At 44.3% G+C, this 23,137-nt stretch overlaps 1 protein-coding gene across 2 annotated transcripts; it reads right to left on the reverse strand.

Annotated features, from left to right (window-relative positions):
• Positions 1–770: 770 nt before the first annotated feature.
• LOC129813898 (endothelin receptor type B-like) lies at positions 771–8,872 on the reverse strand. 2 transcript variants are annotated; one of them, XM_055866497.1, is made up of 8 exons: positions 7,407–8,872; positions 6,793–7,239; positions 4,751–4,863; positions 4,467–4,671; positions 3,169–3,318; positions 2,712–2,845; positions 2,475–2,583; positions 771–2,328 (listed from the first exon to the last, which is right to left on the reverse strand). In XM_055866497.1, the coding sequence occupies exons 2-8, from the start codon at positions 7,219–7,221 to the stop codon at positions 2,194–2,196; spliced, it is 1,275 nt and encodes a 424-aa protein (XP_055722472.1). In that variant the 5' UTR covers positions 7,222–7,239; positions 7,407–8,872; the 3' UTR covers positions 771–2,193. The 2 variants fall into 2 exon arrangements, with proteins under 2 accessions (XP_055722472.1, XP_055722473.1); XM_055866498.1 differs by having other exon boundaries at positions 6,793–8,872.
• Between the last annotated feature and the right edge of the window lie 14,265 nt (positions 8,873–23,137).

Genomic DNA, 23,137 nt, shown 5'->3' on the forward strand with positions numbered 1-23,137 from the left:
GTGTAGAGGTATAGAGGTGTAGAGGTATAGATGTGTAGAGGTATAGAGGTGTAGATGTGTAGAGGTATAGAGGTATAGATGTGTAGAGGTATAGAGGTATAGATGTGTAGAGGTATAGAGGTATGGATGTGTAGAGGTATAGAGGTATAGAGGTATAGAGGTGTAGATGTGTAGATGTATAGAGGTGTAGATGTGTAGAGGGACAGATTGTCTTTTTTTTCTTTATTTAAACTAGCCAAGTCAGTTCAGAACAAATTCTTATTTACAATGACGGCCTAACAGTGAACAGTGGGTTAACTGCCTTGTTCAGGGGAAGAATGACAGATTTTAACCTTGTCAGCTCGGGGATTCGATGCAGCAACCTTTCAGTTACTTGCCCAACGCTCTAACCATTAGGTTACCGGCCGTCTTTCACTCGTAATGTAACATGCGTGACACTGCATTGGCCCGTAGGGACATTCCCAAGTCAAATCAGTGTGTGTGTGTGAGAATGTCTCACATGATGGGTGCCTTTGTTCACACTCAGTCCTGAGAGGGCAGGGAAACAGCTCGTAGAAAGGGGTGTAGAATAAAACCACTTTAAAAAATCTGCCTTCACAGTGTTGAAGAGTATTGCAGTTCACCAGAACTAAGTCAAATATATAATTGTAATATATATGCTGGCTCAGTAAATCTGCAGGCTCTGGTTTAGTACAGTCCTTATCAGACAGTTGACTGTAGTGATACAGTAGATTAAATTATGTCTGATTCTAGAGGTCTTAAAAATACAATTTAAACGTAAATCTTTTTATTTTGTAACATTTTTGGGAAAATATAAACCACACAACCTTTGACAGGCACATCATCACAACCATACACTCACAGGACAGCTACTGTATGTACAGGATCTACAACTATACCAATACAGGGCTCCATACTCAATAACACACCATCAGATCCCTTAAAAACCACAAGGCATATGGAGAGAAACTTCAAATATATCCTCTCCCTCTCATCCGACTCCCCAATAAGCGGCGAAAGCCCTTTTGGTTTGTCATGATCGCTATTAAAGCATAATAAAATCAATCCGTTTTTACAATTGGGTGGCAGTCCACAAAGCTACAGAATACGAACATGATCATATTTGAGACAAACACTGAACTGTTTTGGAAACACATTTTGAAAATAAAGCCAAAAAGTTATTGCGAGAACTTTAGGAATGTGCTGCCATTTATGATTTATTCACATGAAGTCCAACCCAATTAGATCAGTAGTTGAATGAGAAACAGCTGAACGCCTACCAAACACGGAACACACATTCAAACATGCTATAGCTAACTATCCAGCTAAAATCACATACAAAGCTAAACGGTAACAATCAAAGGAGTTTGGTTTCACCTTAATTGGAGAGGACGGGCTCGTGGTAAGGGCTGGAGAAGATTTGTTGGAATGGTATCAAATACATCAAACACCTGGATCCAGGTGTTTGATGCCATTCCATTCGCTCCGTTCTGGCCGTTATTATGAGCCGTCCTCCCCTCAGCAGCCTCCACTGGTAACAATATCAAACAGTGTAAAAGCAATTTAACAAAGGTATACAAATGAATTAACTCTAAAGTATATGGGATATGTTCAGATATTATACTGTATAACTAACAACGTTTTTACAACCTACTTGCAATGTTCATATAATGTTCCGGATGTCTCAAATCAGGCATTTGCACTATGACGCCTCATTGGGTTTGGCTTATGTCATGTATCTTATGAACATTCATATAGAGGTTCTAATCAGGAACAGCCACACCCGGCAATGTAATTTCTCTACAATATGATCACCCTATGTTGTGCCATTCATTATCAATAATACTGATATTTGATTGTCTAAACTTCCATCCACTCCTTCCCCCAATTATCCTCTTTTCCATCAACCCTCTCCCAGCTACACATCCCAGACCATTCACTTTCATAGGCAACACTCAAAGTGTACTTGAGTACTTCACCCTCCAGTCAGAGGAGACTTTACTGAATTAGGGCACTTATTTTCTCCAAGTGGTTTAAAACTACATCAACTATACCTGAATAAGGGCACTTCATATAACCTTGTCATAATGGTTTAAGTCAGAATCAGGTTATATGACTGATCTTCAATTAGTCCTTTAAGGTAGATCATAGGTTACTTCGTTGAGTACTTCTCTGCACTGCGCAGGGCCCCTCTCATGCTGAAGTGTACTTGTTAGTAGCGCGTGAGTTGCTCTGGTCGGAGGCCCGGTCTGAGACTTTGAGCTTCATACAGGACTGTTTCTCATCCATCAACATCTCAGCTGGCAGACACCAGCAACACAGACATGACTAGACGAGAGAGAGAGAGAGAGAGAGAGAGAGAGAGGACATTAGTTATTTGGACATTTAACACCATTTGGCACGCTGTTAGATGCAGTATGTGTATGTGCCCATGTGTGGGTGGGTGGGTGGGTGGGTGGACACATATGTCTTACCCTGAAGCAGCTCTTGAAACGCTTGCTGACCATGTAGAGAGCGATGGGGTTGATGCAGGAGTTAAGAGACGCCATGTTGATCCCGATGTAGTCCAGAACCAAGAAGAAACTGGAGAAACACACCGTCCTATTTCATCCCTCTCCTTTTTACAATATTACGGTCAATGTAGCGAAGGTGTGGCACATAGACATCTTAAGGAAAACAGTTTGAAGTGTGTGAGAGTATGTGGTCCTCACCTGAGCAGTTCACAGCGGTTAGGGTCTTTCTCATCATAGATGGTGAGCTTGAGGATGCGGCTGAGATGGAGAGGCAACCAGCACAGGGCAAACACCAACACCAGGCAGAACACTGTCTTAGCCACCTCACGCCTCTACACACACAGAGACAGGGAGAGGAATCAACCAACCAATCAATCTAGCTACAGTGCCCTTCATAAATATAGGGACATTACAATATATTTTTTTAAGCTTTATTTAACTAGGCAAGTCAGTTAAGAACAAATTGTTATTTACAATGACGGCCTTGGAAAAGTGGGTTAACTGCTTGTTCAGGGGCAGAACGACAGATGTTTACCTTGTCAGGTCGGGGATTTGATCTAGCAACCTTTCAGTTACTGGCCCAACACTCTAACCACTAGGCTACCTGCCAACCCTAAATATTAAAGATGAAATAAAGGCTGGAGAGAGAGGTTACCTGTTTGAGATGGTCACTCAGGGCGATCTGGACTCCGTTCTTCTTCCTCAGCATCTCACAAGTCATCAGGGTGTAGAAGACGGCGGTAACGGCCAGAGGAAGGCAGAAATACACACTGAACAGCCACCAGTCCTTAGCTGACTTATAGAACTTGAAGGACACAAAGACAATACACATACATATAGGACACACCACATAATGCACCAACTCATTGACCTTGTGGTTAAAGTGTCCACCCTGAGATTTGATGGTTGGGAGTTCGATCCCCGGCCGAGTTGTACCAAAGACTGTAAAAACGGGACCCGACGCGTCTCTGATTGGGGGTAAGACCCTGCGATAGACTAGCGTCCTGTCCAGGGGGTGTACTTGTACATCAAGCTGCCTCACGCTACAGAAACAAGAGATAGACTAGCGTCCTGTCCAGGGGGTGTACTTGTACATCAAGCTGCGTCATGCTACAGAAACAGGAGATAGGCTCCTGCTCCTATGAGCCATTCCAGCTCGCATACACCAAGGCTCACGCAAGGATACATATACCAGATAAATAGACACTCCGTTTAAAAGGATACTCCGGGATTTTGGCATTGAGAAATGCCAAAATCATTGGAAATGAGTTAGCAATTGCGCTGGCGCTACTTAGCAACTTCCTTCAAACTGCATGCAGAGACATAAAAATAGTATCCACGAGTTCATCTGACTCTGAGGAAGTAGATAATGGGCCTCATTGGCAAAATCCCGAAGTATCTCTTTAAGTGTATTGCAATTCACAATGCAAAAAACCCATCAGAAAGATCCACAGACAGTAGAGGAACTATGACTGGTCCTATTGCCTTGGGAGTTAGTTGGGAGCCAAACCCTAATGCTGAAGTATGAGGGAGTGAAGAAGAATGAGGAGAAGTAACCTCAAGCAGACCTCAAGGGTCTCTCTAACTCAGAGTTCAGTCTTGGTAAAACGTCAACTAGCACTCCATCTAAAACCTCTCTGGGACGACAACTACACAAGTTCAAGCTATCATCTATCGGTCACTCTGTGACACACACACCGCACAAAACACACCACACACACAGATGTACTCGAACCTGTGAAAACACACAAACACACTAAAACTACCTTATCCAGACAAACAGGGGCCCCATAAATCATATGATTTATCTTTTCCAGAGTGACCACTAGGGGAGAGTCAGCACACAGCTGCAGCTTTCCCACATCAGACCCCAGCCAGGGACACTCCATATAGTCTAGTGTGTGTGTGTGTGTGTGTGTGTGTGTGTATGTGTGTGTGTGTGTGTGTACATACCCTCATAAAGTCTGAATTCTGCATGGGGTGTAGCAGACAGATGCGGAGGTGCTCTCCTTTGTAGTCCATGGCGATCATGTCGAAGGCTATAGCTTCAGGGACAGCCAGCAGGATGGACAGCAGCCAGATGAGTGCGATCTCTATAGCCGTCCACATGGGAACACCGATCCCCTTGATACGGTTCCACGACGCTACTGCTCGGTACCTGGAAGAGGATGAGACGGGGAGGAACATTATGGGGATATCCTCTGTGTGTGTGTGTGTGTGTGTGTGTGTGTGTGTACCTGTCGATGCTCAGAGCACACAGGCTCAGCACAGTAATGCCCACTGAAGCTTTCTGGACAAAAGGCACCAGTTTACACAGAGCCACACCAAATGGCCAGTCCTCCGCTAGGAGCTAGGGGAAGAGGGATAAAGAGTTCAGGGTTACTCACACAGGAATGATCGGAGTTTGGAGGAACGTGATTAAAATGCTATCGTGTCATTTCTACTTGGTATATACTAGGTAAGTAGGATAGCATAACCCGGGAAATTTCACTCTATACACATTTCAACTAATCTACTTAATGATATGGACTAAAAGAACACCCATGGCAAATGATAAGCAGTCATGAGTAAAATATGAGAATCTATATAGGCTGAACCCTGGCTAACCTGTATTGGGGTTTATGGTTTTCATGCCTGCTTATGAGGCCTATTGGAATCACATGTGGAGGTAAACACCAAACTGACCATAGATCAGCATGTGGAGGCAATCTCACCCTACTGTATTGGAATCACATGTGGAGGTAAACACCAAACTGACCATAGATCAGCATGTGGAGGCAATCTCACCCTACTGTATTGGAATCACATGTGGAGGTAAACACCAAACTGACCATAGATCAGCATGTGGAGGCAATCTCACCCTACTGTATTGGAATCACATGTGGAGGTAAACACCAAACTGACCATAGATCAGCATGTGGAGGCAATCTCACCCTACTGTATTGGAATCACATGTGGAGGTAAACACCAAACTGACCATAGATCAGCATGTGGAGGCAATCTCACCCTACTGTATTGGAATCACATGTGGAGGTAAACACCAAACTGACCATAGATCAGCATGTGGAGGCAATCTCACCCTACTGTATTGGAATCACATGTGGAGGTAAACACCAAACTGACCATAGATCAGCATGTGGAGGCAATCTCACCCTACTGTATTGGAATCACATGTGGAGGTAAACACCAAACTGACCATAGATCAGCATGTGGAGGCAATCTCACCCTACTGTATTGGAATCACATGTGGAGGTAAACACCAAACTGACCATAGATCAGCATGTGGAGGCAATCTCACCCTACTGTATTGGAATCACATGTGGAGGTAAACACCAAACTGACCATAGATCAGCATGTGGAGGCAATCTCACCCTACTGTATTGGAATCACATGTGGAGGTAAACACCAAACTGACCATAGATCAGCATGTGGAGGCAATCTCACCCTACTGTATTGGAATCACATGTGGAGGTAAACACCAAACTGACCATAGATCAGCATGTGGAGGCAATCTCACCCTACTGTATTGGAATCACATGTGGAGGTAAACACCAAACTGACCATAGATCAGCATGTGGAGGCAATCTCACCCTACTGTATTGGAATCACATGTGGAGGTAAACACCAAACTGACCATAGATCAGCATGTGGAGGCAATCTCACCCTACTGTATTGGAATCACATGTGGTCTTATCTCCATAGAACACAAGTAGATTCTTCTGGTATGCAGTTAATCATTTAAACATGTTTGGCTTCCCATAACGCCAATATCTACAATACTCTCTCTCTGTTTTCCTGTCTGTATGTGTATCTATCTCTCTCACACACACACACACACACACACACACACACACACACACACACACACACACACACACACACACACACACACACACCTCTAATAGTCCAAATATACAGAATATTGAAGCATAACAGAGAGAGAAAGTCATGTGGAATGTGTTATGGCTCAGACAAAGGAAAACGTGCTGCAGAGACGGTGCTACTGTAATACAATGTGGTCTGAGAATAAAGTATTTGGCTTGCAGACCAGTGTCTGAGCTTGATATGATTCTGGCCTGCCTGGAGGGATTTTTTTTTTTAATATCAAAACAAGCTTACTGGGGACAGAGAACATATTTTTGGCCCAGTATTCCAGTACAGCCTGTTTCTCAGCTTGTAAACTACCCCTTAACTACCTCTGTGTGTGCGCTCGCGCAAGCGTGTTGCGTAGCCTACATGTATGCGGAGCCTATGTTGGTGTGTGTTTGATTGTTCTCACCTTGTACACGTTAATGGGAATATCGATCACAATGTGCAGCAGGTCTCCCAGCGCCAGGCTGCCGATGAGAATATTGGGCCCGTTGCGCATGCACTTGTTCCGGTAAATGATTCTGAGGAGCGTGGAGTTCCCGATAATACCGACAACAAACACGAGACATGACACTACCGTGTTGATGTACTTAAATGTGTCTCTGATCTCGGTGGGTCCCGAGCACATCGGTGGTAAAAGTCGCATACGCCGAGCAGTGGAGACATTGGCGTTGAACCTGTCCTCTCTACCAGAGATTACTGGTTTCTGGGTGGCGGACGGATGGACGTCTGGGCGCGCGTTTTGCGAAACCGGTGTTCGGGTGGCTTGTCCGGTAACCACGAGGAGATGTCCCGCCAGGAGAACCAGTGGGAAACAGATGAACAAGGTCTTCGCCATAATCGACAGGAGTCCTGTCTGCTCATAAACACATGAAAACTTTAGGCTACAACATTTATAACGGACGCTTTTTCCAATAGCCCATCAGTTAGAAAACCTGATAGCTTAAAATATCCCCCCATGTGCAGCTAAATTCAATGTAAAGAGGCATGAGCAGGTGAATGTCAGTAAAACCCTTTTCTTACCTGCAAGGTGTAAATAAGATTCTCTAAGGATCCTTTGAGTAACACGTCAGAAAATGTTTGTTTTGACAGGCCTTCTCTCCCAGTTGAGAATTAAACGTTTGAAAACAACTTCCCCAACTGTCATAGATTGGCATTAAGTGGTTCCATAAAAAAACAGAAGAGTGGGTCTATTATTCCAACTATGTCATGGGTATCTTGTCCAAACTGTCCTCATCACTTCTCTTCTCACGTCCGCATGAAGTTTGATACTGATCTTTGTCTGGTAAATGCTGGTTTATGTGTGCTCTGTGACTATTTTTTTTTTTAATCAAGTTTAATTGGTCAAATAGCTCCAAAAAGTTAAAAATGAATCAAAATGTCCTTGGTCGGCGCTCCTGTTTGACTGAACAGCATTCTGTCCTTCTCTGGTCACGTTACCCTACTGGTTCCGCACGCTGACGGTGGTCTAACTTGAAATCCTCGAGCACTGTTATCCGTTACAGAGGTTACTGCCTCTGCTCGACCCCTCCCTTCTTCTGAGAGAGAGAGAGGGTGACAGAGAGCGAGAATGAATGAACAATGCAGTGAATATAATTGATTGTAAGCCAGCGGGATAGCTGATTAAAAGTTAATTATTGTTCAATAACGTGAGGGGGAGTAGAGAAGGGTGTTATGTTTATGACCGTGCAACATTGTACGCTATGACTGGGCTGTGTCTTGTCACCTTGGGACAGGAGTCAGGATCAGAGCGCTATAGACTTCAGACATTTTTTCAGGAATTCTTTCATCCAAGTGAACTGGATTTACCTGATTAGCGAGTTGTGGAGTTAAAAATTATGTATTGTTCGGCTTAACCATTGTTTGGGAGATAATAATCTATACAATTCTGTAGGATCTATATTCTATCCACACCTGCGGCTGTTTTCTAAGGACTGAATTGCTGGCTGCCAGAATACCGTTAGTATTAGTGATTGATCACCGTCCCAGAGGTAGAGGGAGAGGGAGGGATGGAGGGAGAGAGAGGGAGAGCATGGCATGGATCCTGATCGTGGAAATTACTTCGAAGTAGTCTCCTGAGACCTCTTTTATAACCGTTGCTACATTTAATTGCGCCATTTCTGAAAAGACTACGCACGCACAGAAATATTGAGACGTATAATCTTGGCGCACGCCATACATACGCATGTTTCCCGTTATAAATCAGACCTGTTGTGAAATTGCTCTCCTGAAAAACGCCCGTCATTCACCTTATATGGTGACAATAACGCCCTTATTTTCTGTATTGGCCCTACTTAGAAGTATTGGAATTAGGCCAAGACAGTATCTAAGGAAATAGCAATGCATGGCGAACTTGGTCAAATGTCTTTGGAGGGGTTGGCAGAATGTTTTCTTTTGCAGTGACATTTGCTGTAGGCTATCTGACCGTGTCTGAAAGACTACAACAATTGCACATTGTTGTGGACCTGTAAACAGATCGTTGGAATGTAATCATGTTTTGCAATGACTTTTTCTGAACCTAATATGCTGCACTGCCTGTGAATTCTGTAACATTGTCTACTCAAAAGAAGAAAAAAAACTAAAAGCTAGTAGGCCTAGGCTACTTAGAGTGGTAACCTACACACTTCAATGCAAAATACCAACTCTGTTCACCTGTTCATTTGTAGTGTGTTCTAAACTGCTCTTCCCTTTCAGATGCAAACAATTAAAATTATAATAGGCTATCTAATAGGCACAGTGAAAAATGCACATGGTCAATTGTTGTATGGCTACACCATGGCCAGAAAAGGTGAGGAATTTAGTCTGCAATGGTTATGATATATGTAGTATGCATTAGGCCTATGTTGATAAATTAAATATTGTCTACTCGAGAAATTTGACATTACAGTATTCAGAGGTAGACCTAGCAGCCTACAAACATCAATGGGAAAGGTGAACCGACTGTTCTACCTTAAACTGCGCTTCAGATCGGATCAAACGGAGAAAAAATACTTAATCATAAAGAAAAAAACTGGTGGCTAAATATAATAACAAGATGCAATAATTTGCTGTTAGTGAGAAGAGCGAAAATTTATGTATTTATCTTTGCATTAGAGACATCTACAGCGCCTTCAGAAAGTATTCACATCCCTGGACTTTTCCCACATGTTGTGTTACAGTCTGAATTTAAAATGGATACAATTTAGAATTTTTTGTCACTTGCCTACACACAATACCACATAATGTCAACATGTTTACATATCTTGTCTTGTGTCAATAAGTATTCAACCCATTTGTTATGGCAAGCCTCAATAAGTTCATGAGTAAAAATGTGCTTAACAAGTCACATAATAAGTTGCATAGACTCACTGTGTGTAATAATAGTGTTTAACATGATTTTTTTTGACTACCTCATCTCTGTACCCATACATACAATTATCTGTAAGGTCCCTCAGTTGAGTAGTGCATTTCAAACAGATTCTACCACAAAGACAAGGGAGGTTTTTCCAATGCCTTGCAAAGAAGGACACCTTATCACGGCTCAGGAAAAGACCTAGATACAGACAGTTAAAATAATGGACGTTTATTATATAAACAGGGGGCATGCAAAGGACAGGTCAAGGGCAGGCAGGGGTTGGTAGTCCAGGACAGACAATAGGCTGTGAGACATAGGTTTAATCCTAGACACATGAAAAGTGAGGTGTATACGAAGGGTACGGGGCAACAGAAGTCTAACAGCAGAGGTGCTAAGAATCTTGGAGATGGGGAAAGGGCTGATAAAACGGGGGTAAAGTTTGCGGGACTCCACCCAGAGGGGCAGATCCCGAGTGGACAGCCATACCCTCTGCCTGAGACAAAACCAGGGAGCCGGGGTCCAGTGGCGGTCTGCTTGTCATCGATACCTGAAGGTGGTCTTGAGAAGAGCCGACCGGGCTCTCTTCTGGTTATGGCGACAGAAGCGGACGAACATCTGGGCTGAGGGTATGTCGACCTTTTCCTCTTGCTCCGGGAAGAGCGGGGGCCGATATCCCAGGGAACACTCAAAAGGCTATGGACCAGTGGCAGAGCAGGGGAGGGTGTTGCGGGCGTTCTCAACCCACACAAGTTGCTGGCTCCAGGTGGGGGGGTTGGCGGAGACAAGGCAGCGAAGAGTCGTCTCCAGGTCCTCATTGGCTCGCTCCGACTGGCTGTTAGACTGGGGGTGGAACCCGGGGAGAACAGGCTGGCCGACGACACAATGAGCGTGCAGAGCACCTTCCTGGACGAGAACTGAGGACCCCGGTCGGAGACCATGTCGACCGGGAGCCCATAGATCCGGAAGACGCGCTGCACCATGATCTGGGCCGTCTCTATGGCAGAGGATAACTTGGGGAGAGGAATGAAATGGGTGGCTTTCGAAAACCGGTCCACTACTGTAAGGATGACAGTGTTGCCATCAGACGGGGGGAGACCAGTGACAAAGTCCAGGGATATGTGTAACCAGGGATTGTAAGGAAAAGGAAGTGGTTGAGGGAGGCCAGCCGGAGCTTGTCGAGGAGTCTTATTCTGCGCACAGATTGTGCAGGCGGTGACGAACGCAGAGACATCAGGGACCATGGTAGGCAACCAAAAGCGTTGTCGCACAAAGTCCACGGTCCAACGGGAGCCCGAGTGGCCTGGAGGAGTGGGCCCACTCCAGGTCTGAGGGGTGGACAGCATTAGGAACAAACATCTGATTACCTGCCCCACCCCCCGGGGTTCGGCTGGGAACGCTGCGCCTCACGGACCTGATTCTCTATTCCCCAGCTGAGTGCCGTCGCCAGACACGAGGTGGGAAGGATGGTCTCGGGGTCTGATGGTGTTTCACGCCGGGCTATAGCGGCGTGAAAGCACATCCGGCTTGACATTCTTGGATCCCAGGCAATAGGAGATGGTGAAAAGCAGGGCCCTCCTAGCTTGGTTGGAATTGAGAGGCTTGGCGGTGCGGGGATATTCCAGGTTGTTGTGATCTGTCCACACAATGAAAGGATGTTCCGCACCCTCCAATCAGTGCCTCCATTCCTCCAATGCGATCTTTACCTCTAGAAGCTCACGATTCCCCACATCATAATTCCTCTCTGTGGCGTTAAGACGATGGGAGAAGGCGGCGCAGGGATGCAGCTTGAGGTCCAGGGCAGAACGCTGGGACAGGACAGCCCCCACTCTGACATCCGAAGCGTCGACCTCCACCACAAACTGACGGGACGGGTCATGATGAACTAATATGGGAGCTGTGGTGAAACACCTGGGGACCACGTGAACAGAACCTTGGGAGAGGTGAGTGCAGACAGGGGGGAAGCCAGGGTGCTGTAATCCCGGATAAAGCGGAAAATCCCAGGAAGCGTTGCATCTTCACTCTAGACGTAGGTTGGGGCAAATCCACCACCGCTCTCACCTTTCTGGGATCCATCTGTACATTCCCCGCAGCGATGATGTAACCAAGGAAGGGGATGGTGGATCGATGGAATTTGCACTTTTCCGCTTTCACAAAAAGCTGGTTCTCCAGGAGGTGCTGGAGGACCTGTCAGACATGGAGCATGTGTTCTTGGGCTGAGCGGGAGAAAACGAGGATGTCATCGAGGTAGATGAAGACGAACCGGTTCAGCATGTCGCAGAGAACATTAACCAGGGCCTGGACCACAGCTGGAGCGTTGGTTAGACCAAATGGCATGACCTGATATTCGTAGTGACTGTTGGCCATGTTGAAGGCAGTCTTCCACTCATCCCCTTCCCGTATCCACACCAGATGGTAGGCGTTCCGCAGGTCCAACTTGGAGAAAACAGTGGCCCCCTGGAATGGCTCGAAGGCCGAGGCGATGAGTGGTAGCGGATAGCGGTTCTTAAGACCATCATCATATATTGTTGCACAAGGTTACTACTAGGCTACTTTTGCCTACTTGCAATGCAATACTTCAACCACTAGAAACTGTGCATACACATGGTTTGCGGGAGGATAAGCACGTTCTCACGTCAAGTTCTGGTTGTATAAATTATTTTTGCGTGAAAACTGGCGCACCCATGTTTTGGGTCATATTTTGTGGGTACACAATGTTTATAAATAAGTCCCCAGCTCATGATCTGCTCTCTCTCACCTCTCTGCAAGAGACGCACACATCTTCTAGTAAGTCCCACCACAGGGTGTGTTTTTGTGTGTGTTCAGAGAAAATCAGACATGTTCCTCTTCTCCCGTACCCTCCCCAGGCTTCACCATTCTACTTCTTATTTTCTATCACCCCTTATTAGAACAGATTGGAAGTTGGAGAATTCATAGGCAATATACTAGGGGCATGTAAGTATAGCTTTGGTTTATTTGTAATAATTTTTTAAAATAGACTTTCAGTTGACAACGTTTGCAGCCCTCTTGATTTTTGCCTTTAAAGAAATGTCCCAGTTGGCAAAATGACTGATACCTCTGCGTTAGGTCAGAGAGTGTTGTGAGCATGTTGTCTGTAACAAGTGATGATTCTTCATCCGAGCGATATTAATACAGTCTCAACTAGGACCCCTCCTTGGCATCCAACAGAGAGCCTGATCTTTAACCCCAATAGCTCTAAGCCATGTCCTCAAACCTGCTGAGTAAAGTCTGGTGTGACCCAGCCACCTAGCCCAAGGGCACACACGCACACACTCAAGGCTCAATACAGGACAGCTTGATGCCCCTTGTTGAAAGGGAGCAGAAGAAGCATCACTTGTTTCACTCAACACCCTCCTTTGTCTTCAGAGAGTTTTCCTGTATATCGTTTGGTGCAGAAAGGGTAAAAATTAGTCTGAGTTACTGTAGGTTATGTTGAGGAAATAGGCAACAATCTCTCACAGTCTCAACGCAGAATCAGACGTTTGTCAATAAAAGTCACATTTCTAAGGTTAAGTCAAGGCATTCATTCCGAATGGTTAAGGTAAGGGTTAATGTTTGGGATAGGGTTAAACATTTTTTTTTTAATGAGTGACCAGCATTGGGACTTAACACGTGACCCTTGGAGCCGAGCTTGTCTACTTGATGGTAATAGCACTCACCATGGCCCTTAGTGGCCGGTTTTGAAGTCATCTTCCAATGTCCTGCTTATTTGGACGGACGTGGAATTTCACAGTTGATCTTGAGCAACCTGGCTGAAATAGGAGAATATGTGACAACCCAATGAGCATGGGGCCCTTTTTTATCAAGGTTCCGCCGCCCCCCATAGTGACGAATAACATTGTTTTGATGTGTCTACGTGCGTGGCTACGCTACGTAGCTATGCTGGCATGATCATATCTTGTGCACCAGCTTGATAATGGCTAACGTTAGCTAGCTAACTGATAGCCAGCTAAGCTACATAACTGAGAAGCTAGCTAACTGTTAGCCAGATAAGCTACATACCTGAGAAGCTAGCTAACTGATAGCCAGCTAAGCTACATACCTGAGAAGCTAGCTAACTGTTAGCCAGCTAAGCTACATAACTGAGAAGCTAGCTATCTGTTAGCCAGCTAAGCTACATAACTGAGAAGCTAGCTAACTGTTAGCCAGCTAAGCTACATAACTGAGAAGCTAGCTAACTGTTATGTATGATCCTTGAACAATGACAAACCAAATCGTATTCGTCACCCGCGCCGAATACAACAAGTGTAGACCTTACCGTGAAATGCTTACTTACAAGCCCTTAACCAACAATGCAGAGTGAAAAAATAAAACAAGTCTACAAAAACAATCTATAAAAATACAGATAAACTAAAGTAACACAATAAAATAACAATAACGAGGATATATACAGGGAGTACCAGTGCCGAGCCAATGTGAGGGGGTACAGGTTAGTTTAGGTAATTGAGGTAATATGTAATATGTAGGTAGGGGTAAAGCGACTATGCATAGATAACGGCGAGTAGCAGCAGCGTACAAAAGGGGGTCAATAAAATAGTCAGTGTAGCCATTTGATTGACTGTTTAGCAGTCTTATGGCTTGCGTGTAGAAGCTGTTAAGGAGCCTTTAGGACCTAGACTTGGCACTCCAGTATTGCTTGCAGTGCGGTAGCAGAGAAAACAGTCCATAATTTGGGTGGCTGGAGTCTTTGAACATGACACTGCCTGGTATAGAAGTCCTGCATGGCAGGAAGCTTGGCTCCAGTGATGTACTGGGCCATACGCACTACCCTCTGTAGCGCCTTGCAGTTGGATGCTGAGCAGTTACCGTACCAACCGGTGATGCAACCAGTTAGGATTGTCTTGATGGTGCAGCTGTAGAACTTTTTGAGGATCTGGGAACCCATGCCAAATCTTTTCAGTCTCCTGAGGGGGAATAGGCGCTGTCGTGTTTTGGTGACCTGGCTTCCACGCTGTAAACAGGGTGAAGCGAACCCGTGCACATGCGCTGATACTGTGTGTAACTGTGTGAGAGGGAAGTCTTGCATCTCGCTCATCTCAATACATGTGGCGTTGTCCGTGGCAACGTAATTTCATTGAGTCTACATCTAACTACTTTTAATAACTAAATACTTCCGCTAGCAATACAACGGTGTGTAGTCATGCAAGGCATTCTATCAACATCCACTGCTTGGGTGGTGCATTGCATTATGGGTAGCATAGTCTATGTTATTAACACATAACACGCTAACTAGCCTGTTTTTCTAGCTAGCCATATACTTAGGTTGTTGTTTATATAATTTATTTAAACTGGCTAATTTGCTATCTAAAATTAAAATGTGTTAACAAGCTAGTTAAAGTCTATACAATATTAAACGTGGTCGTTGTATCTTTCTCGTTCATGTCAATATAGCCACGTAGAGAAACATACAGTAGCTATTAAAACAACCTCATTCGTCACTAAAGGGGTGAAGGAACCTTGTTAACAAAGTACCCCATCTGAAAAGGGTAGTCCGTGCTCATTGGGTTGTCACATATACGCCCCAAAACTGTATGGAAATACATCTCAGGTATTGTACATCTCAAAAGCACCAATAGGGAGAGGGGTGGGGTCGTGGGGACGTACTTTTTTATTCTCTTTTGATAAACTTCAACCTGCATTTCACCAGTCTCAAATTAAATGCAACAGTTTGATGCAAAGAGGTGGGTTGACGCACATGCAGATCGAAAGAAGGGTGAATAGGGGCATTGGAGAATGGAGAGAGCGAAAGCGAGAGAATGGAGAGAGAGAAAGATACATTAGATTAAGAGGGGGAGATTAAGAGGGGGCAGGGTTTAGGTATGGCCAGAGGGTTAGAGGGTAGATCAGTGGTATTCAAAGTCGGGGTGGGGGTCGCCAAAATGTAAGGAAAAATGTACTTTTTGGGGGAGGGGGGGACAAAAAAAATTAAGAGTACAGATTATTGTATGGGACAATATACATTTTTGAGAAAGATCATTTCAAAAATAACATTTTATTGCGTAAATGTGTTTATTGATTTCTTTGAAAATGTAATGAATTGAAGGCTATTTGTTTATGTAAACATTTTAATTTACTGATTTAAGGTTGTGTCATTAGATTTGGGGTGGGTTAGTGAGAAATTCTTTGGGAAAAAAATTGGGGTCTCCAGGAACTCTGGCTGAAAAAAATGGCTTCCCCGCTGAACAAGTTTGAATACCACTGGGGTAGATCATAGCAAAAGAGGATCATGTGGATATGATGAATGTTAGGCGTGAACAACCTCCTTTTGTTCTGTATCGCACAAAAATTCGCCCTGAAGAAAAGAGAGAGTCTGTACTCTCCGCAGGTGCTGGAATCTTTAGTCGTGAATTAATATGTAACTGTGAAACAGACCCAATCTTTATTCTCTTTCATAAATACCTGTGTTTGTGCGTGCGCGTGTGTGTAAATGTGTGTGTAGTCCCCCTCAGGCCTCTCTCTGTGGTGTGACTGCTGTGATAGTCTTTTAGCACTGGGATCCAGCTGACTGCAAGACAATACAACACTGTGACAGAGAAAGAGATAGAGACATTTTAAGTGTCCGTTAGAAAGCTGTTGACCAGATTGATGGACAGCCTGCATGTTGTAACTCCAGTCAGTAAGGGTGGTTAGTTAGTGGTAAACACTTGGAGCTTGAAGCAGAAACCCTGGAGGTTTCCCAGGCAATGAGTGTGAATGGCTGTTGTGTGTGAGGATAGGACACCTTAACCAGAAGATATGGAACGATACATTTTCCTGTACTGAGCATTTCCCAAACAGTGTGTGTGTGTGTGTTTGTCCATCATCCAGTAACTCCTCGTGATCTTATCAATGGAATCTTCTGTATTCAAAGTTAAGAGACTCCAAGTGTCTATCCATCTTCCTTACCCCCCTCCATTACCTCCCCTTCTCTCTATTTCCAATCTCCAGACTGACTCACTCTTTTATCTCCCGACCACCATCCTCTCTATATATACTTTTTCCCTTCTTTCTTTTTTCAAATCCCTCCGTTTTCTTTTCTTTCATTCTATCAGTCAGTCCCTCCCTCCTTTATTTCCCATCACACCTCTGAGATAAAACACCCATATATATATATATATATATATATATATATATGGGTATATATGGTTGAAGATATCCCTCTAGTGGTGTGGGGGTTGTGCTTTGGCAAAGTGTCTGGGGTTATATCCTGCCTGTTTGGCCCTGTCCGGGGGTATCATCGGATGGGGCCACAGGATCTCCTGACCCCTCCTGTCTCAGCCTCCAGTATTTATGCTGCAGTAGTTTATGTGTCGGGGGGCTAGGGTCAGTGTGTTATATCTGGAGTATTTCTCCTGTCTTATCCGGTGTCCTGTGTGAATTTAAGTATGCTCTCTCTAATTCTCTCTTTCTCAGAGGACCTGAGCCCTAGGACCATGCCTCAGGACAACCTGGCATGATGACTCCTTGCTGTCCCCAGTCCACCTGGCCGTGCTGCTGCTCCAGTTTCAACTGTTCTGCCTGCGGCTATGGAACCCTGACCTGTTCACCGGACGTGCTACCTGTCCCAGACCTGCTGTTTTCAACTCTCTCGAGACAACAGAAGTGGTAGAGATACTCTCAATGATCGGCTATGAAAAGCCAACTGACACTTACTCCTGAGGTGCTGACTTGCTGCACCCTCGACAACTACTGTGATTATTATTATTTGACCATGCTGGTCATTTATGAACATTTTGGCCATGTTCTGTTATAATCTCCACCTGGCACAGCCAGAAGAGGACTGGCCACCCCTCATAGCCTGGTTCCTCTCTAGGTTTCTTCCTAGGTTTTGGCCTTTCTAGGGAGTTTTTCCTAGCCACCGTGCTTCTACACCTGCATTGCTTGCTGTTTGGGGTTTTAGGCTGGGTTTCTGTACAGCATTTTGAGATATCAGCTGATGTAAGAATGGCTTTATAAATACATTTGAAATCATCTATAGTTCTAAGCTCTCCTTCTACTGAGTTGAGTCATTAGTTGATGTGGGTACATTACATTCACGCTATTCACTAAGCTCTTCGGTTAATACTTAGTCATCATAAAGTGAATGCATTGAAGATCAATGAGAAGAAAATTACCAATGAGATTATTCAGGTTTCTGTGTTAGTGTTTCTGTTGGAATAGGAACTCTAGAACAATGGATGTGGATGGATCATTAATGAAGTTGTTCACTGGCTCCTGTGGGACATACACACATGCACAACGTAGGCCCAGTGTGTTTAAGGCACTGAAAGAACGTTCTAGTGAGTGTGGTTTATCTGTAAATCCAGAGAGACGTCTGCTGGAGTACAGCTGTCATTCAGCCGTAGTCGTGGTCACCTCTTCTTTATATAGTTGAGGTGGGCATTAGGATATGTGTTGTCATTTGTATGTGTTCTCAAAGTCCACTTCACCACAACAGCATGTGTCGATCTGTTCCCTGGATATGGTTGATAACAGCGGAACAGATTAACGCGGCAAACACTCAGACTGTATCAAACCAAACCACTCCAAAAGTAATTACTACACTCATCATCCTTCCAGTGCAATACTTAATGCATGACAAGTTCCACATGGTAAACTACTAGTGTGTGTGTGTGTGTGTGTGTGTGTGTGTCCTGCACTAATTATTGGGTGTGCATGAGTGTGACGGTTACAGTACCCAAGGTAACTCTGCTATTCAAGGTCTATGATCATCTGAGACAGGGACCTGTCTAGCAGACACACGGTGTCAGAGACTACATAACTGAACCAGGCCGGCTTTATACATACATTTACAGTGGAAACAGTTGAGAAAACAAATACACTTCTATGGTGGGACGGCTAACTTAAATTTTCCCATGAAAATTGACGAGGAACTGATGTGGTAAGTTGCATGTTAATTGACTATTGAACTTTCACCCTCACTAGAAAACAAGTAGATCTTCAAATCAGATAAAAGGTGACCCTGACCCCACACACTGACCCTTCTATGGCTGCATCTTAACACTCCAAAGTGGACTACTATCCTTGTCCTCTCCTCTTTCATCAGCACTTATCTGAGAAGATGGGACGAGTGAAGGCAATAGGACAGAGGCCTACCAGGGGGCTTTGCTTTTCACCTGCTCTTCCTGCTATTTTACATCTGAGCAGAAGAGGGAACAGGGAGCCATCATGGCTGACATTTGCATTGTAACACATAGATGAGCTACATTTTCTCCCCGCTAAAAACCACTGAAGTTTCAAAGGAGAAGGACTGTGTTTGTCATAATATTTTGGGGTTGGACACTTTAAATTAGCATAAATTCAGTTAACACACAACATTAAGACGAAACAACCAGCTGCAACACCAAATAATTAACATTACCACACACACACACTGAGTGGACAAAACATTAGGAACACCTGCTCTTTCCATGACAGACTGAGCAGGTGAATCCAGATGAAAGCTAGGATCCCTCATTGATGTCATGTGTTAAATCCACTTCAATGGGTGAGGATGAAGGGGATGAGACAGGTAAAAGAAGGATTTTTAAGCCTTGAGACAATTGAAACATGGATTGTGTATGTGTGCCATTCAGAGGGTGAATGGGTAAGACAAAATACAAGTGTCTTTGAACAATGTATAGGTAGGTGCCAGGCGCACCAGTGAGCGTGTCAAGAACTGCAACGCTGCTGGGTTTTTCACACTCAACAGTTTCCTGTGTGTATAAAGAATGGTCCACCACCCAAAGGACATCCAGCCAACTTGACAACTGTGGGAAGCATTGTAGTCAACATGGGCCAGCATCCCTGTGGAATGCTTTCGACACCTTGTAGAGTCCATGCCTGACAAAATGAGGCTGTTCTGAGGGCAAAACTAAATATCAGGAAAGTGTTCACACACACTCACAGTGTTTCTGGTGAGTCCAGATGTATAAGTAATGACATTAGGAAGCAGCAGTGCAGCGGTCTGACTCTTGTTCTCCAACTTCACACTATCTCCTCTTGACCCCTCCCCCCCATGCATTACCAATCTCTGTGCATTAAATCTTCATTCCTGCCCTAACCTACAAAACTAAACTATAGAGTTATGCCTCTTCCCTCCTCTCGGCTCTCTTTTATTTTGGCAGTAGAGACACAGATGAATGTGTTGTTTTGACAGTACTGTATACAGCCTGTGTCTGAGCGACAAGCGGCCATCTTGGAGAAGTTATGGAACCTAATATGGAGGACAGCGAAAGGCCACAGTGTCTGCTGCCGACTCTCGACCTTGGTCTCATTCTTACACATTGATACACAGATAACAGAGAAACCGAGGGGCAGTGGGATAGGGGAGGACAGGGAAATAAGAGAAAGGAGAAAAAAAGAGGGGAGCGCGATAGAGATGGATACGCTGAATTTGGTTATTGAATTTGATACACTTTTTATAAAGTGTTCTATAAGAAACAGAGGGCAAATAGTTAACAGTCGGCCCACTAATAATGAATTTGCCCTCTGGCTGTCTGTCTGATCTAACTCAAAGCCTTGCATCCCCTTGTCTCTTTCTCCAAGCTTTTATTTTTCACTGTGGTCATTTCACAGTATCCCTGGGGTCGTGTGTATTGGCCCTTTGTCCTGTCAAACACTGACCCATGCTATTACTGGAAGGCTAAATACAGAAACTCACATATTGAATACTTTATTAGGGTTCACAGTGGAGCAATACAATACTAAGGACCCAAATGATCAAAGGTCATACAGATGCCTGGACTTATGAACACACACACACACACATTACTGTACACTGAATGCCTGAGGCAGAGGTTTCTGGGTCTTAATCGAAGCAGCCTTCCAAATATGGGTGTCTTACACACATTCAACACATACATGTTGTCTGCAGAATGTCTGCATTTGGCACCATGAAAGAACACACACACACACAGCAGATCGCCTGTTCTAATTGAGGTTTAACGACTCGTTAATGGTAGGGGGGTCAGCTGGGTAAACTCTGAGGTCACATTGTATGAGACTGGGTCCCCATAACACAGTTAACACTGCTATTTACAGAACTAGGCTATTAGTTATCTAATGTGTGGGTGGATATGTACTGAGCTGTGTGTGAGCGTGTATGTGTTGAATGAATGACCACAGTGTTAAAAGCACTGTAACCAGCAGCTGCATTTAGAGCCCCAGTGACACTACAATGAGAGAGTCACATCTTTTGTTCAAAGGTATTTAAAGGGTCATTATTTTATGTCTAAAAAAAGGTTGCTAATGATTTCGCCCCAGTAAATGAACTGCAGGCAAATAGTTTTGTTCCCACGTGGGCCACTTGTACAAAGGGAAACACACACACAAACCCACGCTGTGACAGTATGTATGTGCGTGTAACCAGGTCGAGAGAGATAGATCATGTAGGTTATGTTATAAAATGTGTCTCCTGCTCTTTCCCTCCTCCCACCCTCTTCTCACCTCTTGTACAACTCTAGCAGTATTGTGTAGCTGTGGAGAATATGAAGTGATACAGAAGTGATACAGAGTCTCATGCCTTCATGTGATACTAATCTTGTGACAAAGGTGAAAGTGGATTACTCAGACTCTTCTTCACTTTCCATTTGTGATGGACTAGTTTAGCATTCCACATGCAGTACTAGTGGGAGACAGCGGGTCAGCTAACCCAGGTCCTCTGTGTGTGTGTGTGTATGTTTATTTTCGCTGCATGGAGACCAATTGTCCACTTTAAAAAAAATTGTGGGGATGTATTGAATTAAGTAAATGTAATATTATATGTGAGGAGTTGAGGCTGCATCTTCCATCACATGCTCAGTCCCCACCCCCCATCTGGCTCTCTGCCCACATCACCAGTCTACTCTGATCTCCTCTGACGACACATTTACAACCATGTTTGAGAGCACTGCTGAAAAGACCTTACTGTGTGACTCCCTCTCCTCTCTCGTTCTCTCCATCGCTACAGTGAGGTATCCCAGCGGCCTGTGCTCCTGAAGGAAAGCTGATGGGATCACAGCTGGACACCAGAAATCCTGCACTTTTCTAGTGTGTGTGTGTTGTATATGTCCCAGGGCAGGTAATTTTAAAATCAGGCATCAGAGGCAAACTGATATCGCTATATTTTCTAAATATTTATTCCTTATCTGGAGCAGCAATACAGGATGTAAGCTGTGACAGAGGTTTAGAGAAAGCGAGAAGGAAAAAGGTTTTAGGGACTTATTCAGTGGGGACCAACCCCACACATAGGACACAGCTACAAAGCCAGAGCTCCATCTAGTGTTCCTTCTTATTAACTACACTGACCTCCTCAATCATCGACAAGACTATAGACATCAACTGTGTGATCTAAGCCATGGCACCAATGCAACCGACCCGGTATTGAACCCGGGTCATCCACGCTCTTTCAGACGTGGTTAGTCCACAAAGTGAAACAAATTACTTGGAACTGATGATGTGTGTTAGCGTTTTACAAGCTTATCCACATGATCCTCTGTCCCGTGTCCCATGCTCTACTACTTAAACGATGAAATGTAGGTCATGAATGCTGTTGATTTGGTGGCTTCGTGTTTTTGGCTCATGGGTGGCGGAGTGTAAGGTTTAGATCCTCTCTGGTGAAACCGTCAGATAAATTAACTAGCAGGCTGTTAGCGCACTTACGGATGGAACCCTCAAACATGAGGCACTTCCTCGAATACGTCATGAAAGCATTGTGTGTGTGTGTGTGTGTGTATCAACGCTCTCAAAAACATCTAAATCAAATAACATTGAGGAATAAAACCCAAAAGCCCAGGATCTGTAAATATGCTAATTGACTGATTAGATTATAGGCTACAGGCCATGATTAAGCATTCCTAAATTAAGTTAGCTTAAATGAGTCAATCTTTTGGCAACTGTTCTAGAGAACCATATTTTTGTTGAATGTACTCATCGTGTTAATGTACTCAATGAATTATTCACAAAATGCAAGTATATCAGAGGCCATATGGCATAGTAAGGTATATTGAGAGATTAAGGGGAGGGGAGATTAAGAGTCACAAAATAGGGGCAGTAGTTTGGACTGAAACCTGTGCTCAGCGCCAGAGGCCCATAGGGCCTGGTTCCATTTCTGGCTAAAGTTCCTCACATCTCATCTCCCCCTGTTCTTCTCCCAAAGGGCTACATTCCAAACCAAACATTTTCTGCCTATCCTCTGCCCTCGACACCCCTGGTAGATCTGAATTCTGACAGATGCACTACAGAAGGTAACAATAGGCGATGATCCCATAATAGTGAATGAGGCTTCTACCATGTCTTTCTGTACTTTCATGATTTAAAAAAAATGTTCTTGTATTTTTTTTAAATATATTTAAGGGGTGGATCAGATTAATATTGCGGAAAGAATGTTGCTTCCATCAATGTAATTGTCTGCACCACTTCCAATCCCCCATATCTTTTTTTTGGTAAATATATATATCCATAT

This window comes from Salvelinus fontinalis, chromosome 17, assembly GCF_029448725.1.
Source record: "Salvelinus fontinalis isolate EN_2023a chromosome 17, ASM2944872v1, whole genome shotgun sequence".
Classification (NCBI taxonomy): Eukaryota; Metazoa; Chordata; class Actinopteri; order Salmoniformes; family Salmonidae; genus Salvelinus; species Salvelinus fontinalis.